A 15,344-nucleotide genomic window follows, 5' to 3' on the forward strand; every position below is an offset into this window, starting at 1 on the left:
TAAGAGAATTTACACGTTGTGCCTGTAATGATAATCTCTGACATTTGTTCAAATATTTGAAAGCCTATCACGTGGAATTAAGATCACACTAGCTCTCTTTGGCACGAAGGGAAAAAACTAGCACCAGTGGGTAAAAGTTAGAGGGAGACCAGACCTCAGGTCACCACAGAAAAGAATTGTCCCAGAGCCCAAGCAGGTACAAAGATGACATGAACTCAGTCTGGAGAAACAGGCCTGGTTGGGCTCCCCAGTCATGCTCCTCAGCAGCTATGAAACGTTGGGTGAGCCATTTAGATCATGGCGTCCCAGGCTCCTCCTTGACCCGGTGTACTGGGCTCAGGGCCGTCCCTGTCTGGCAGTTCTCCTAATACAGCTCGTTTGAAGAATTTAAGAATTCTCAGACTATTTACCATGTCCTAGACACTGTTATAAGTTAACTCCGTTTTAATCTCACATTAATCTTAGGAGGCAGTTAAATTTGTAGGGAGAGGATAAGGGAATGTGATCATGGGGCGCCTGGGTGGCACAGCGGTTAAGGGTCTGCCTTCGGCTCAGGGCGTGATCCTGGCGTTGTGGGATCGAGCCCCTCCTCCGCTATGAGCCTGCTTCTTCCTCTCCCACTCCCCCTGCTTGTGTTCCCTCTCTCGCTGGCTGTCTCTCTCTGTCAAATACATAAATAAAATCTTTAAAAAAAAAAAGGGGGGGGAATGTGATCACCACTTAAAAGAGAGGGAACCTGGGGTAGATGGAGCCTCCCAGTAAGGTGGTCTCCTAGCACCTCAGGGGCATTGCTGCTGCTTCTCATTATTACTTCCATCAGCTGAACTGGTTTCAAAGCCCAATGTCCCCGGAGCTATGGCCAGAACCAGATTTCAGGCTCTGGGAACACTGAGTGAAAAGGAGAGACCCTCCCTTGGTTTCATCCAGTGGTGTTTTATGTCCTTGCAGGGTGCTGTTGCTGGTGAGGCCTGGGAAGAAAGGGTTTCCCTCCTTTTCATATAGTTCTCCCAGCATTCTGAAGGGTAGGTGACCCAGTTTGTCATTCTGATGAATGATGAGATTCTGGAAGCGGGCTGTATTTCGGTTGAACTATGACACTGTTGATATTCATTAGCATGGGGAAACGGGATTCTGTAGGGGCTGTGTCCGTGGTGCCGGTGCACTAAATCAGAAGGTATGTCAGTGGGTGTTGGCCACCCAACAAGGGCATTCACTAATCTGTAGTGTTAGCCTGCCCGTGGCTGCTCTAACAGCCAAGGAAAATCTCAAAATCAAAAGTGAAGGAAGTGAGAGAGAAAAATCAACCCAAAATTAAGTTTGAAACCCGTACTCTGCTTAGGAAACTGTAGTTTTCCCCCGTTCATTTAAAAGCTTAAAGCATAAGGCAGCTTCAGAAGGTAACATCACGTTGATACATAAATACTTTGTGTGTTTGCTTCCATTAAAAATTGTGTTGAGTGACTGGTATGTGTACCATACTTATAAAAATAAAATATACTTGTCCCCCCTGTCAAGGAGAATTCATAGAGGACCTCACAATCAAGTAAGTATTCAGTTAATTTATACAAGAGCATCTAAATCTGGAGTTAGTGTAGCCTGATACGTATCTTGTCTTAGTTACTGGTGTGATGATTTCCGTGATGCCAGGAATTGTCCCGGGACAAATTTTTCTTTGTCATGGGAGAGCCATTTAGCTGGACAGCTAGAGCTGGGTCCCAGGCCTCCTTACTGTCAGCTTGGACTTCCTCCTGATTTAGAAAGGCCTTCTTTATTTATTGTATGGATTCATCTCCCAGTCCTAAGCTGTGAAATTTGCAAAAGGTATTATGACTTATTGTTACTTTTTTGGATTTTCATCTATTTTATCCTTGTATTTTTTTCCTTTAAGATTTCAAACACAGCAGTGCCAACTCAAGACACAATCAAGAACAAAAGGGAAATGCCCCCTAGACACATCTTCACCTGTGGTTTGGGTGCTGAATTTTGGCCTGTATGGTTCAATGGAAAGAATCACCTGTGCGCTTATTCTGGTGTGTTGCAGGTTGACGAAGCCCCTGTCGTTTGCTGACTGTGTTGGGGATGAACTGCCGTGGGGATGGGAAGCAGGGTTTGACCCACAGATTGGCGTCTACTACATCGATCACGTCAACAGTAAGTTTCTCTTTTTTGTAAAAGTAACACCCACCCCCAATCTAGAATCGTTAAAAGCGTAAACCCTCTACAAAGTGAATTTCTTTATTTTAAACTCCACTTTCTCAGTGACTAATATTACCAGAAATGCCTGTTTTGGAATCTGGGGCATGTATGTACGTTGGGCAGAGACGGAGAAATGAATCTGTGTGTGTCTGTCTGCCTGGTGGGAGGTGAGTGTTCTCGAGCGCAGGTGTGGGGGCCAGTGGAGACTGTGAACTGTGAGGCTCCTCATCCCGTGACCACTGCCCTTCAGAGTGAGGTTGCTCCTTTTCTTGTCCTTGCCACGGGCAGAGTCGGGCATGCCAGGCATGCGTGCAGCCAGGTCCCGTGGCTGCGTGGGTGCTGTGGTGGGGAGGGGGAGGTTGGACATCAGCACCTCTAGAAGGTGCCGCTGTACCTCAGAAAAGACCTAAACCCTTGTTTTGTTTTTGTTTCCTGATTTCTTTGTGGTCGCAAGGGGAGCACCTCTCATTTTAACAGCTTTTTAATCTGCATGGTAAGTCTAGGGCAGATTGCTGTGGCCATGAATAACTTTTTAAAACACATACTCAAAGTATTATTTATATGTCTCTGTGTGTGTGTTTATATTTATGTTTGGCTCCCTGCCCACCCCTTTAAAAAATTTATTCAAATGAATGCACTGATACTCATTTTGCTTATTTCACTTAAAAATGTGGATTTTGAGAGGTGCCTGGATGGCTCAGTTGGTTAAGTGTCAGCCTTCAGCTCAGGTCGTGATCTCAGGGTCCTGGGATCGAGCCCCAAGTGGGGCTCCCTGCTCAGTGGGGAGCCTGCTTCTCCCTTCCCTCCCAGCTTGTGTTCTTTCTCGCTATCTCTCTTAAGTGAATAAATAAAATCTTTCTAAAAAGTAAGGTGTTTCAGTAATACATAATGATTTATACTCCATTATCTTCTTTCTCATAGGTCTATTATATTAAAAATTTATCTAATATAAGTACTCTTTAGGGGTACCTGGGTGGCTCATTCAGTTAAGCGTCTGCCTTTGGCTCAGGTCATGATCCCAAGGTGTTGCCCCACGTTGGGCTCAGCAAGGATTCTGCTTCTCCCTCTAACCCTGCCCCTTCCCCCTCCTCATGCTCTCTCTCAAATAAATAAATACAACCTTTAAAAAATATATATAATACTCTTTAATATCTTTAGGAATAGTATCGTTGTAAAACAGTATCTTATTGATGTGTGGTTGTTGGTGACGGCTTGCAGCTGCCCTCGTGTAGGTATACGATGAAGTTTTTGAGAGGCACACAAAGCCCATATTAATAACAGTGATCTCTTAGAAACCTAAGAATGTTAAATATATAGAATCTTCTCACTGTACTTACATCAAATTTGAGAAAATATACCCCACTGATTCTCTCTTTCTTTTTTTATCTGTGCAAATACTCACTTCCCAGGGTGCTTGGGAAGGGTCCCAGAACGGATGGAACTGCTCCACTCATGCCTGAGATTTGCAGAGCTGAAGGCGTGGGGTGTGTGCTGAGGTGGGGGGAGAAGGCTTTGTGCCCCCGAGCGATCTGCTGGGAGGCTCCAGTCCCAGTGCGGTTGGGATGCAGGACTCGCTTCCAGCAGTTTGTGCTGTGAGGAGGGGCTCTGCCTGGGAGACCACCGAGAGTGGATATAAAATGCCCTCCCCCCAACCCAGCGGCAGCCAGCGAGCCAGACAAGAGGACAGCTAGGTGTCTGGCGTGGGGGATGCTTGTTACAGCGCGGTGGGCGCGCAGGCGGAGTAGTGAGTCACTGCGCTGGAGGGCTGTAGAACCGTCCCATTCTCACGTGTACAGGGGACGGAGGGATCGAAGGAGCAGGGACTTGGAAGAGATAGCTCGTAATCTGTTGTAGGAGAACATGTGGTGCATAGAGCTTGGGAACAAGCATTTATGCACTCATTAGCTCAACGTAACTACAAGTAATAGTTTCTGTAAGCTTTACTGGTTTGTAAAATGCGATTAGAAGAAATGTGACTTTTGTGTAGAGACATCTCTCCCCGAAAGCTTGTACAAATTCTATGCAGAATTCATCATTGTGGGTTTTAAAGTTAGCTTTCGTTTTTGTATTTTTTAGTAGATCTTTCTCTATTATTATATGCGGGTTTTATTGCTTATCAGTGATCGGCATCCAAATATTGTAATGTTATAATGGAAGGGACTACTTTGGTAAAATTCAGTTCGTTTTGAACAGTTGTGATTCCTGATGTCATTGCCGATAATTATTTATCTGGAATATCTGGAATGTATAACTATTTAAATCTCATCTTCATATAAGTTTAGCTTTTTTTCCTTAAATATTTACGGAAGCAGAAACAAACCTCCCTGTCCTAGTTTGACAGAACTAAGCTCTCATGGCACCGAAATGAGAAGCTTAATTTCCTCAGCTTCCCTCTGGCTACCTGTGGACTCTCAGGTTCCTAAAGCCACCTTTTGGGCTTTCCCTCCTATCTCAGTGGAAGAAGGGTTCTCCTGGACCCCCACCCCCGAGAGCCCTCTGAATAACTTTTTTTTTTTTTTAATTTTTAAAGATTTTTATTTATTTGAGAGAAAGAGAGAGAGAGAGCAATGGCGAGAGAGACCACGAATGGGGAGGAGAGGGAGAAGCAGGCTCTTGGCTGAGCACGGAGCCCGATGTGGGACTCGATCCCAGGATCCCGGGATCATGACCTTTTCAGATGCTTAACCAGTTGAGCCACCAGGCGCCCCTCTTAATAACTTTTATATCCCATTCCTTCTCTTTTGTTTCTTTGCCCATCGTTTTCTGGTTTTAAGAATTTCTCCCACCATTTCTTTATCTAGTGGTTCTTTTGTCTTCGTATTTAAACACTAGAAACTCTCAAAATGAACCCAAACCAAAACTACCAAAAGAAACGAATAATAGCTCTCTCCCCCAACCCCATTCGTGCTTAAAAACCATCGTTCAGCCCAAACCCCAACCAGCTGTGACCCTCTCTTTTCCCCTCCCCTGGGAAGCCTGCGTGAACTGCACTGTGGACACTGTTCTCCATCTTGTCACTGAGACTGGGCTCACCTGAGACCCCACAAATGGCCACATCCAGACAACACCGGGTCTCCTCTTCCTTCATCCGACAGAGTCCCTTGTCACCTTGGGTTATTTCCTCTTCTTTACTCCTTTGGATTTCATGATGCCTTCTATTGGAATTTTTTTTTTTTTAACATACCCAGCTGCTCTTGCCCTTTTTCCTTTCGCCTGTCCCCAGTGTCCAGATTTCTGTAGTCGCCGCCCTCTGCAGCCTGCGGATCCCCTTGGGTGATGACGTCCATTACTCCCTGAAGCCGATGGCTGCCAAATGTGTCTCTTAAGTCTTGTCCAGGGTTCCAGCTGCACGCAGTTGATTCTTACAAGGTGGCTCTTTCCAGTCTGCCCCCACAGGCTCCCACAGGCGTGCCCTCCTCTGGCCTGCTGCGGTGCTGGACGACGTTGTCCCCGTGCCGTGTGCTTCCTTGGCTTTCTGCCTCCCTTTGCGACGCTTGGTTCCAGCCCTGATCGCTCTCTGCCCAGTGCCTGGGCCCTCCCTTGTGGCCACGTCCATCGAGGGCCCCTCTGCCCAGGCCTTGCTGCTTCCCACAGGCCTTCTCCGGTGTCCACCCTCCATCGTGCGGGCCCCCGTCCCCATTCCGAGTGAGGTGCCCTGTCCAGGGATTTCTGCAGTGCCAGGCACTTAGGGATTTTTAAAAAAGCATTTGTCACATTGCATTTGAATTATTTAATTGTATGTTTTCCTCACTATATTGTGAGCTTCTTGCAGACATTGACTCTACATTTCTTTATCTTTGGTACCTCGTATTGTGATGAACTCTTTAGAAGGACAGAAGAGCTTTATTGTTTAACTCACACGTTGAAAGCTTTCTGTTTGTTTTTGAAGAAAGTAAAGTTCAAGTATAAATTATGCTTCAGAGAGTGCCCTTCTGAATATTTACAAACTTAATTATTAGAATACAGGTTTTTAAGTGCCCCATTTTGCGTTAGTGCAATAATGGTATCCTGGTGGCCTAATGGATTTACCATGTCCTAAAGTGTCCCGATTAACCACATCAAGTAGTTTTCCCACTAAAAAGGATCTGGTCCATTATCTCATTAATCTTAAAGACATTCCTGGGAAGTAGTTTAGGGAACAAATGGTGTTACCTTCTCACAACAGCTGGTCCGTGCATATGTTGTGTCTTGACATTGTATAGTTTCAGCATTATTTTCTCTTTATTTACAAAAAAAAAAGAAGAAGAAATAAAGGCTGTTTGGCTGTTTAATACTATTTCTGTGTAACACTGTTAAATATCTAGATGTAAAGGATTTGACCTTGACAATGAGTATCTTAGGCCTTAGGTGTTTTGTGATGGAATTCTTTAGTGGGTTTGTGTGGAGCAAGGGTATCGATATTGGTGGGGGATATTTGTAACTAAAAGGCAGTTGTGAAGTGCTCTTTATAAGGCTTTGATATTATCACCATAAACAGAAATAAATCGCTTTTTGGGTAGCCCTAGAGTTGTACCTTAATTTTTTTGTCTTTCTTTTGGTAATGGAGATCTATTTCCATAAAAGAAAATGCACAGCTTTTAAGTGTGCATTTCAGTGAATTGTGGCAAGTGTGTAAATCTTTTGTAACTGCCTCTCCAGTCAAGATGCAGGATAATCTCATCACCCAGTAAGTTCTTTCCTGTCCCCTTGCAGCCGTCCCCTTCCCCACTGCTGTAGATTGTTCTGATTTCTGTCGCAGCGGCTTAGTTTCACCTGTTCTAGAACACCATATGAACTGAGTATATTCAGTTCTGTGGATGGAATCTTTCACTCAACATGTTTTTAAAGGAACAGACTGCTGATACTGTATCATGGATGAGTATTCACAGTACCTTTATCTGACAAAGAACCCGCAGCCGGACCATATGAGGACTCCTGAAAATCAACATTAAGAAGACAAATAACCCAACTTAGACGCTTTCTCAACTCCCTCCTCCATCATCTTGTCCCCTGATCTCTGGCTCCCATGGAGCCTCTTTTCCTGGTATTCTAGCAAGTGCGAATCGGCTTTAGCCTTGCCACACACTGTTGAATGCTCCCCAGGACTGCCTGGGTCTCAGGACAGAGCAGGGAGCAAATGAGCCTGCGGTGGGCTGCCACCACACCACCAACCGCCAACCCCTGTCGCCAGCCACCATGCAGCTCGTTCCCGGGCTTCTCGGGGATGGTCGTGGGCACGCCCTCGGGCCTCTGACAAGATAGAGTGGGTTTTGTCTTGGAGCTTTTTTTGTCTGCACCCATTTGCAGTACCTGTGGATATGGGAAATACAAGGGATGAGGGACGTATAAAACAACAACAAAACAGGACTTATTCCTGCATGATTGTTCTGTGAGGCCCAACTTCCTTCCACAGTCCTCCTTGCTCTTACTTACTGTGTAGCGTCTTCCTTGGATTGTTTTATGTGTGTGGTCCTTGGTGGTGGTGATGGTGGTTGTCGTTTTGTTCCACTTTGCTGTCCTCGGTTTTTGGTTGGAGTCCATGGGAGAGATTGGATGGCGCGCGCTTACTCCGTATTACCTGCACCGACCTCCTCTGTGTCAGTTTTGAAGCTTCCCATGTTGTGTTGAAATTTGATGACAATTCCTCAAGTGTGTGTAATATTTTATATGGAGCTGTTTCCTTTAGAAGAAGGGGAATAAATTTGGGGCCCTCCTAGTTCATCTCTGTTGTATTTCATCCTTTATGTTTTCCTAGGAGGATAAACTATTAAGCTATTTTATAAAGAAAATTTTTAGATACTTAAAATATCCGAGAGAAACGTATGATGGCTGTGGTGATCCATATTTTTAGTGAGTGCAACTAATAGTTGTTAGCAATCTGTGTAATGATCTGCATGTTTCATATATTTGTCACTTGGGGGGTCTATTCCCAGTCCCAGTTGTCCCTTCCTTCCACGTAGATGGAGGGGGATAAAGATGACGGTGCCTTTCTTCCCGCGCCTGGAACCTTCCTTCCTGCAGACCGTTCCTTCTCTCTCCCCTCATTTGCTGTACTGAGAGTCCCCACATCTTCTTTCTCAAGCATGTGGCCTTGCCCTCACCCCCCAGCACGCTACACTGTCCTTTATCTGCAGCACTGTTCTTTGCCGTTAGCACACGAACGACTTCTGCCTCTGTTCTGGGCTCTGGATTGTCCCAGTATTCGGTCAGACATTTCATTTCTAGGCCACTGCTACCTATTTTGCCCTCAAGACTTCAAAACAAACAAGTACAAAATGGGATTCTTCTGTTTTCCCTTTGACTCTATTGTTTTTTGATACATTATGGTCCTCATGATTACTACGTTGAAAAATTTATCTTTTTGTGAGGTTTTTTTTTTTTTTAAGACTTTATTTATTTATTTGACAGAGAGACACAGCAAGAGAGGGAACACAAGCAGGGGGAGTGGGAGAGGGAGAAGCAGGCTTCCCGTTGAGCAAGGAGCCCGATGCGGGCTTGATCCCAGGACCCTGGGATCATGACCTGAACCAAAGGGAGACGCTCAGCAACTGAGCCACCCAGGCGCCCCACCTTTTGTGAGTTCTGAAAGATTTTTTATCTGTAATATAATTTCAGATTTGCCCCTATAGCCGCTTGTCCGCTGTCATTTTCCTAATTCAGACCCTCATTACCTTGTGCCTTTTGTTTCTTTCCCTTTAAAAAAGATTTTTTTTATAAAAGTAATGCGTGTGCATAGGAAAAAAGTAGAAAATATACATAAATAAAAGGAAGAAAAAATATTATCCGTATTCATACAACCCTAATATAACTAAGTATTCTAAATCTCTTAGTGTGTATCCTTCCAGACTTCTTCATATTAATAACACACACACACACACACAGAGTTTTAAATACGTTTTTTTATACCTGCGGGGTTATATGTATGGTTTTATAAACTTTTTTCTCTTAACATATAATGTTTTATCAAACTTTCTGCACAATCGTATTGACTATTTTACAGTAGTTAGTAGAGTTCTGTGGAGACAGTAGAACCTCACATTTCTGTCAGATAACATTCCTCAGATACAGCGAAGATCCTTCCCTGGCCTTGCCTAGAACCTTTGTGGCGCACCATCGCTTACAAAATGAGTTTCATGTTTATTAACCTGGTGTTCAAGAAACCACAGACCAGTCCCTCTTGGAGTAGTGGGGAAGAAATGAGACAACATGGCAGCGTGTTGGAAGAACCACCGTTGGGCTGGCAGAACAATCGAGAACAAGTAGAAGAGTCCTCTCCATTTTTTAGGGTGTAGCCATGGCTGCTAGAGATGGTGCTTTGAGATGGTACCGAAAGAGTGACCGAGTTAACCAGGCCTGGAGAAAAAGGGGCTGGGGTTGGGCTTGGGGTTTGGGAGAAGGACACCTTCCTGGAAGAAGAGAGATCACAAGTTAAAGCCAAAGGTCTAGCGAGGCCACAGAACGCAGAGCTTGACGAAAGGAAGAAATTCAGTGCCACTGAAGGCTGGTATGTGGGTTTGTGGGGGCCTTGAGGGGGGCCTGGAAAAGTAAAGGGCTACGTCCTGAGGGGCCATTGTCTGGAACCTTTCAGAGCCCTGTTCCATCAGTGCCTTTTCATGGAACCTTGCTTTTTCAGCCAGAGCAAACCCTGTGTCTGAACCGCCATGGCTTTTAACCTTCCTCCTCTCAAGGCCTTTATCAGTTTTTACTAGACAAACTCATTGTGTTTTTTCTAACTCATGTGTCACAATTTCTTCTCTATTTTGTAAGTTTCTTGAGAGGAGGGCCTCACACCCGAACATCTCGTTTCCCGTGCATTGCATGTAGTAGATGATCGGTACTTGTCTGCAGAAGCACAACAGGTGATAAGCTCAGCGGGTAGTTTCTAAGAAGAAAGAGAAGGGCTCATACTTGTGTCACCCATTCTTCCTGAGCACAGCAGAAGGAACAGAAATAGGCGTGACGGACAGGGATCCTACTCCTGTCAAGAATCTAATGTCATCTTCCATGATAAGCTCTCGTAGCTCACAACCCGTTCTCTGTCTTTGAAGTTGCACATCTAAAACTGAGGCGTGTGAATTCCCTTCAGGTACGGGACGTTTCCACAGACATCATGCAAATTATATTGCGTTCTAATACAGTGATTTCCCAAGGTCACCAGGTCTTAATACAAAAATACCACATTTTTATAATATTTTTTTTTTAGTATTTACATTTAATAAATATTCTTTACAAATCCATTCAACAAATACAGCCGATCAAAGTGAAGCACAATCTTGCTTTATGAAGCCTTCTTCTGAGGTGCCTCTGGGAACCCTCTTTTGTAACTCACATTTGCATTGCACAGCGTTTCAGAAATGGAAACGTTCCTGCTGAAGCTCATGGAACATACGGTATTTAAACCAGCCTACCGGAGTGTTCCTGCTGATCTCTCCAAATACATGCTGATCTTTTTTTTTTTTTTTAAGATTTTTAAAAATTTTATTTATTTATTTGAGAGAGAGAGCACGAGCAAGGAGGAGAGGCAGAGAGAGAAGTCGACCTTCCACTGAACTGGGAGCCCGACATGGGGCTTGATCGTGACCTGAGCTTAACCTACTGAGCCACCCAGGCGCCCCAATGCTGATTGTTTATTATTATCATTATTGTACTTTATTCATCTCAGTGTCAGTCCGTTTAACTTTCAGTGTTTTGTGGCAATTTAACTGTTGAACAGGTGTCTTGTGGAAAGTATGCCAGTTCCCCAATACGTAAGGAAAAGATGACTGAATGAAACCTCTGAAGGTATTAAGAGAGAGCTAGGAGTACATATCTTACTCTAACTATTGTAACTTATACATTTGTCACATTTTTCATATGCATTTTGAGTTTGTATTATCCTTTTGGCTGTCCAGTTTATTAGTTGTATATCTCACTATAACATATTATCTCAAAACTTAGTGGCTCAAAATACATTTATTATCTCATGGTTCCTATGTGTCATGAATCCAAGCAAGGCTCAGTGGAATCTTCCAGCTCACGGTCTCACAGGCTGGCTGCCCTCAAGGTGGTAGCCAGACACCACTGGAGAAGGATCCACTTTCACGCTCACTCACGTGATTGTTGGCAGGATTCAGTTCCCTGTTGGCTGGGGCCAGCGGTCCCCTCACTCCTTGCCACATGGGCCTCTCCATAGGACAGCTCACAGCGTGGCAGTTGGGCTTCATTACAGCAAGGAAGCCAAGACGCGCCAGGGAGGGAGGGCACGCACAAGGTGGCAACCACAGCCCTTTGTAATCTAGTCCCAGGTCCTACCCATCACGTCCTTTCTCGTATTCATTAGAAACAGATCACTAGGTCTAACCCGCGTTCAAGGGCCAAGAATACAAGGAGGTGAGGATATTGCAGGTCAGCCATAAGTAGGAAAATTTTTCTAAGACCGTAAGTGTCCATCTGGTAGAGGATGAGTTCTGTACTCTGAGTCAGCTTGCAGTTATATGTTGGAAACAATATAAATATTACATGTTTGGATAGTCAGAAACCTGGGTTATAATGAATATCTCAAACAGAGAAGTTTAGGCTCTTACTGGCTGATATCTGCCTATTCTCCTTATTCTCCAGATGGTGAGGCTGCCCCACCGTTATGATGTCCATCAAGGCTGGAGGGGCTGTCCGATCAGGCTTATTCCCTCCTGCATCACTTTAGACATTGACTCCAAGTGTATTTTTTTCTCATAATTACATGAGATATGCCTCTTTTGCATGTTGAAATACTTACATCTTTAAAAATGAATGTTCAAAATACTACGGTGTAGGAAGCTCGACTTTTGTTACCATTGGCTGTGAAGTGAAGGTTCCAGGCCTGAGGCAGTGGTTGCGGTGTGTCTGGCCGACCCAGGCCATTTTGTTGATCACTCAGGACTTCTCTAAGCCTTAAGGGGTCCCAGGCTTCCCAGCCTGAACTGCTTCAGTTTAGTGTTATCCCTTATCCTTAGAGACCAGCTTAGTTAGACATTTCCAGAACCAGCCTGACCCCTAGAGATTCTTGTGTCCACATCAGATCACCTCACATCATTGTCTGGGTTTTGACTTAGTGCAGCCTTTCAGGCCAACCAGAAACACCGAGTTGGGGCACGTTAAGACTGAGATTTACATGCAAAAACATTCTAAACACAGTACATATCACTGGACATGCCAGCAAATTGGTAAATTAATTTTCCTGTCCTTATTTATCAGGAGCAGGTTCTCGGTGGCCCACCCATAGGACCCAACTGTTTTGATAGTAAGTGATTTAATTTATAGACATGACAGAAGGACGGCACAAAGCGGTCAGTGCCATCAAAGGAACTGTATCACAGTTCCCAAGGGAAGGGGCACACTACCCTTGTGGGGCCACAGTGGGAAGCAGCTGGGTCAGTCAGGAGGCAGGAGTGAAGGAGAGAGTGGAGGCCAGAGCCTTTGCTGGAGGAGTGGGTGAGGCAGGGTAGGCAAGTTTGGGCAAGCTCAGGATTGGATATTTGGAATAATTTCATGGAGAAGGCAGCATGTGAGCCATTACAGAGGAGGGCTCATTGCAATCCCCTGTGCAACTTTTAAACCTACCAGTGCACGGGTTCTTCCAACAGAAACTCTCATTGAGCTTGGACTCTTTTTTTTTTTCCCCAAGAGCTCTCTGGGTGAGTCTAGTATGCAAAACAGCAGAACCAAGAACTGTGCCTTAGAGTACTCTCCAACCAGGCCTAGGGTTTGGTTTGTGTTTTTTTTGGTTTTTTGGGGTTTTTTTTGTTTTTTTGTTTTTTGTGGTTTTTTTTTGGTTTTTGGTTTGATTTTAAATTTCAGATCCACTCTGGACTGATTGATATTTTTGGAAAATTCAATAAAAATGAATTATTTGAAAAATGGGAAAAAAGGATAAAATGCAAGCCCAAATATTAGTAGAGTCAACAATATACTCTAACTGTATAAAATTGCCATAAACATTTCAAAGTGTTCACTTGTGATTTCTTTTTTTTTTTTTTAAAGATTTATTTATTTGACGGAGAGAGACAGCCAGCAAGAGAGGGAACACAAGCAGGGAGTGGGAGAGGAAGAAGCAGGCTCACAGCAGAAGAGCCTGATGTGGGGCTCGATCCCAGGACCCCGGGATCACGCCCTGAGTTGAAGGCAGACGCTTAAAGACTAAGCCACCCAGGCGCCCCTCACTCGTGATTTCTATACTGATTGTGGTGGACATATAACAGAGTTCGGGACCCATGTGGTCGGCCAGCAGAGACTCTGAGTAGCACTGATGTTGAGGGCAATGTGGCAAGAGTGTCCTGTGTTATGTAAAGGGAAACATGTGCCGTGGGAAGTAGATTGGGTTCAGATCACACAAGACCTTGGATGCTCCATAAATTGTTTGGTTTTTATTCTGTAGGTATTAGGGAGCCAGAGAATTCTTGAGATGAATGGCCAGATCCCAGCTAAGGAAGCTTCCTTTGGCAACTTTGTGTACGATGGCTTCACAGTGAGGATAGGTGTTAACAAGGATCTGAAAGGGGGCAGATGGTGTGGTGAGCCACGAGGTAAAATCAAGCAAAAACTGCAACATTTCTGGAGAGGTCACTTCGTAAATACTAATGAGCTGTTTAGAGGAGATAAGAATTAAAGCTAGCAACCTTTTTTAAAAAAAAAAAAAAAGCTTAAATCATCCCCCCAAAATCAATAAATTCTAAAAACTAAGCCACCTAATGTATTTTCAGAAACCACACAGATTGAAGACCCACGGAAACAGTGGAGGGGAGAGCAGGAGAAGATGCTCCAGGACTATCTCTCGGTGGCTCAGGAGGCTCTCAGGACGCAGAAGGAGCTGTACCACGTGAAGGAGCAAAGACTGGCTCTGGCCCTCGATGAATACGTACGATTAAGTGATGCCTACAAGGAAAAGTCAAGTTCGCACACAAGCTGTAAGTACAGCGTGACTGCTCAGACTCCGGAAATGGGGACCGAAGTGTAGCTCAGAGAAGGCCACTTGGGTTTCGGTGGAGTTTCATCTTGAATCCTGCTCCTTCCTAGGCAGAAAGAGTCCCCTGAAGCCATGAGAGGGGTGAGGGCACCCCACAGACTTCTCAGCAAAACCCTCCCACTCCATTCTAGGCAGAAGTCCCCACCCTCCTCATTTGTGGATGATGAATCCCTTCTGGTTTTTGCTCCTTCCTCTGCCTGATTGCCTTTTATTTACTTATGAGTTAATTTCTACCTGTTCAGATCAAGGCAAATAATTTGGCCCCCTTTGCTACTCTCGTACAATATTTTAGCGGGAGGAGCTGGAACTGTTGGCTGGAATGAAGTTTCTGTTGATCACCCTCTCACGTCTCAGAAACTGATCACCTGGAGTAAAGAAGCAGTTTGGATGGGCTCAGAAGTTCCACTTATGTTATAAGTTTCTGGGTAACGCAGCCCTGACAAGCTGCGTGTCCTGTCAGATCCTCCAAGGGTTTATACGTAGGCATGAAATCCAGAGAAGAGTAAGCTCCACGGTCTTTATGACATTCCTCTTTCTTGAGTTTTTATTAAAAAAATGATAAAGGTTTGAAGATTACTTTTTATATTTAGGTGTCTGATGAATGACAATAAAGGAATTCTAAAGTAAGTATCCACAGAAGCATGTAAATCTTGTTTTTAGAGTTTGTAAATTCCAAGCCGAGAACTAGTTATGCAATTTGTAAAAGTTACTTTTTTTTTTTCCTTTTTTCTCTCCGAAAAGTGTTCTCAGGATCTTCATCCAGTACTAAATATGATCCCGATATTTTAAAAGCGGAGATCTCCACTACACGATTAAGGGTAAGATTTTTTTTTTTTTTTTAAATTGTGGTTCTCCGTTTAACATGTGCATAGGATCTGAAGGTGATGGAAGGGGCTTCTGTGATCACCTGTCCTCTCCCTTTGGTGCAGGAACCTCCTCCACTTTTTCCCACAGAGGGCGGCCGTCCTACCTTTGTGACCACATGTTCAGTGACCGACAGTGTCCTCATTATAGAGGCACGTGTTCCATTTGCCAGCAGTTGTATTATCTGCAGTAGGTCAAGTGTATTATATATGCCTTGTATGTTAAATATATTTATTTAATATAATACTAATATGACCTCTACAATATTCGTAATATACTTAGTGTGTTAAATCAAAGTTCGAATCTCAGGAATTTCCGTATCATG

At 44.2% G+C, this 15,344-nt stretch overlaps 1 protein-coding gene across 3 annotated transcripts in view; it reads left to right on the top strand.

The window, feature by feature from the left end:
- WWC2 (WW and C2 domain containing 2) overlaps window positions 1–15,344 on the top strand; it is a 210,090-nt gene that overhangs the window by 97,668 nt on the left and 97,078 nt on the right. Inside the window, exons 2-5 of one of the 3 annotated variants that reach the window (XM_034647702.1) lie at window positions 2,042–2,151; window positions 12,388–12,433; window positions 13,893–14,096; window positions 14,897–14,973. In XM_034647702.1, the coding sequence (XP_034503593.1) occupies window positions 2,080–2,151; window positions 12,388–12,433; window positions 13,893–14,096; window positions 14,897–14,973 (399 nt within the window). In that variant the 5' untranslated portion in view covers window positions 2,042–2,079. Of the gene's footprint in view, window positions 1–2,041; window positions 2,152–12,387; window positions 12,434–13,892; window positions 14,097–14,745; window positions 14,779–14,896; window positions 14,974–15,344 lie in introns of those variants that run through there. The other 2 variants (XM_034647701.1, XM_034647703.1) reach the window with 2 other exon arrangements.

This window comes from Ailuropoda melanoleuca, chromosome 18, assembly GCF_002007445.2.
Source record: "Ailuropoda melanoleuca isolate Jingjing chromosome 18, ASM200744v2, whole genome shotgun sequence".
Taxonomy (NCBI): Eukaryota; Metazoa; Chordata; class Mammalia; order Carnivora; family Ursidae; genus Ailuropoda; species Ailuropoda melanoleuca.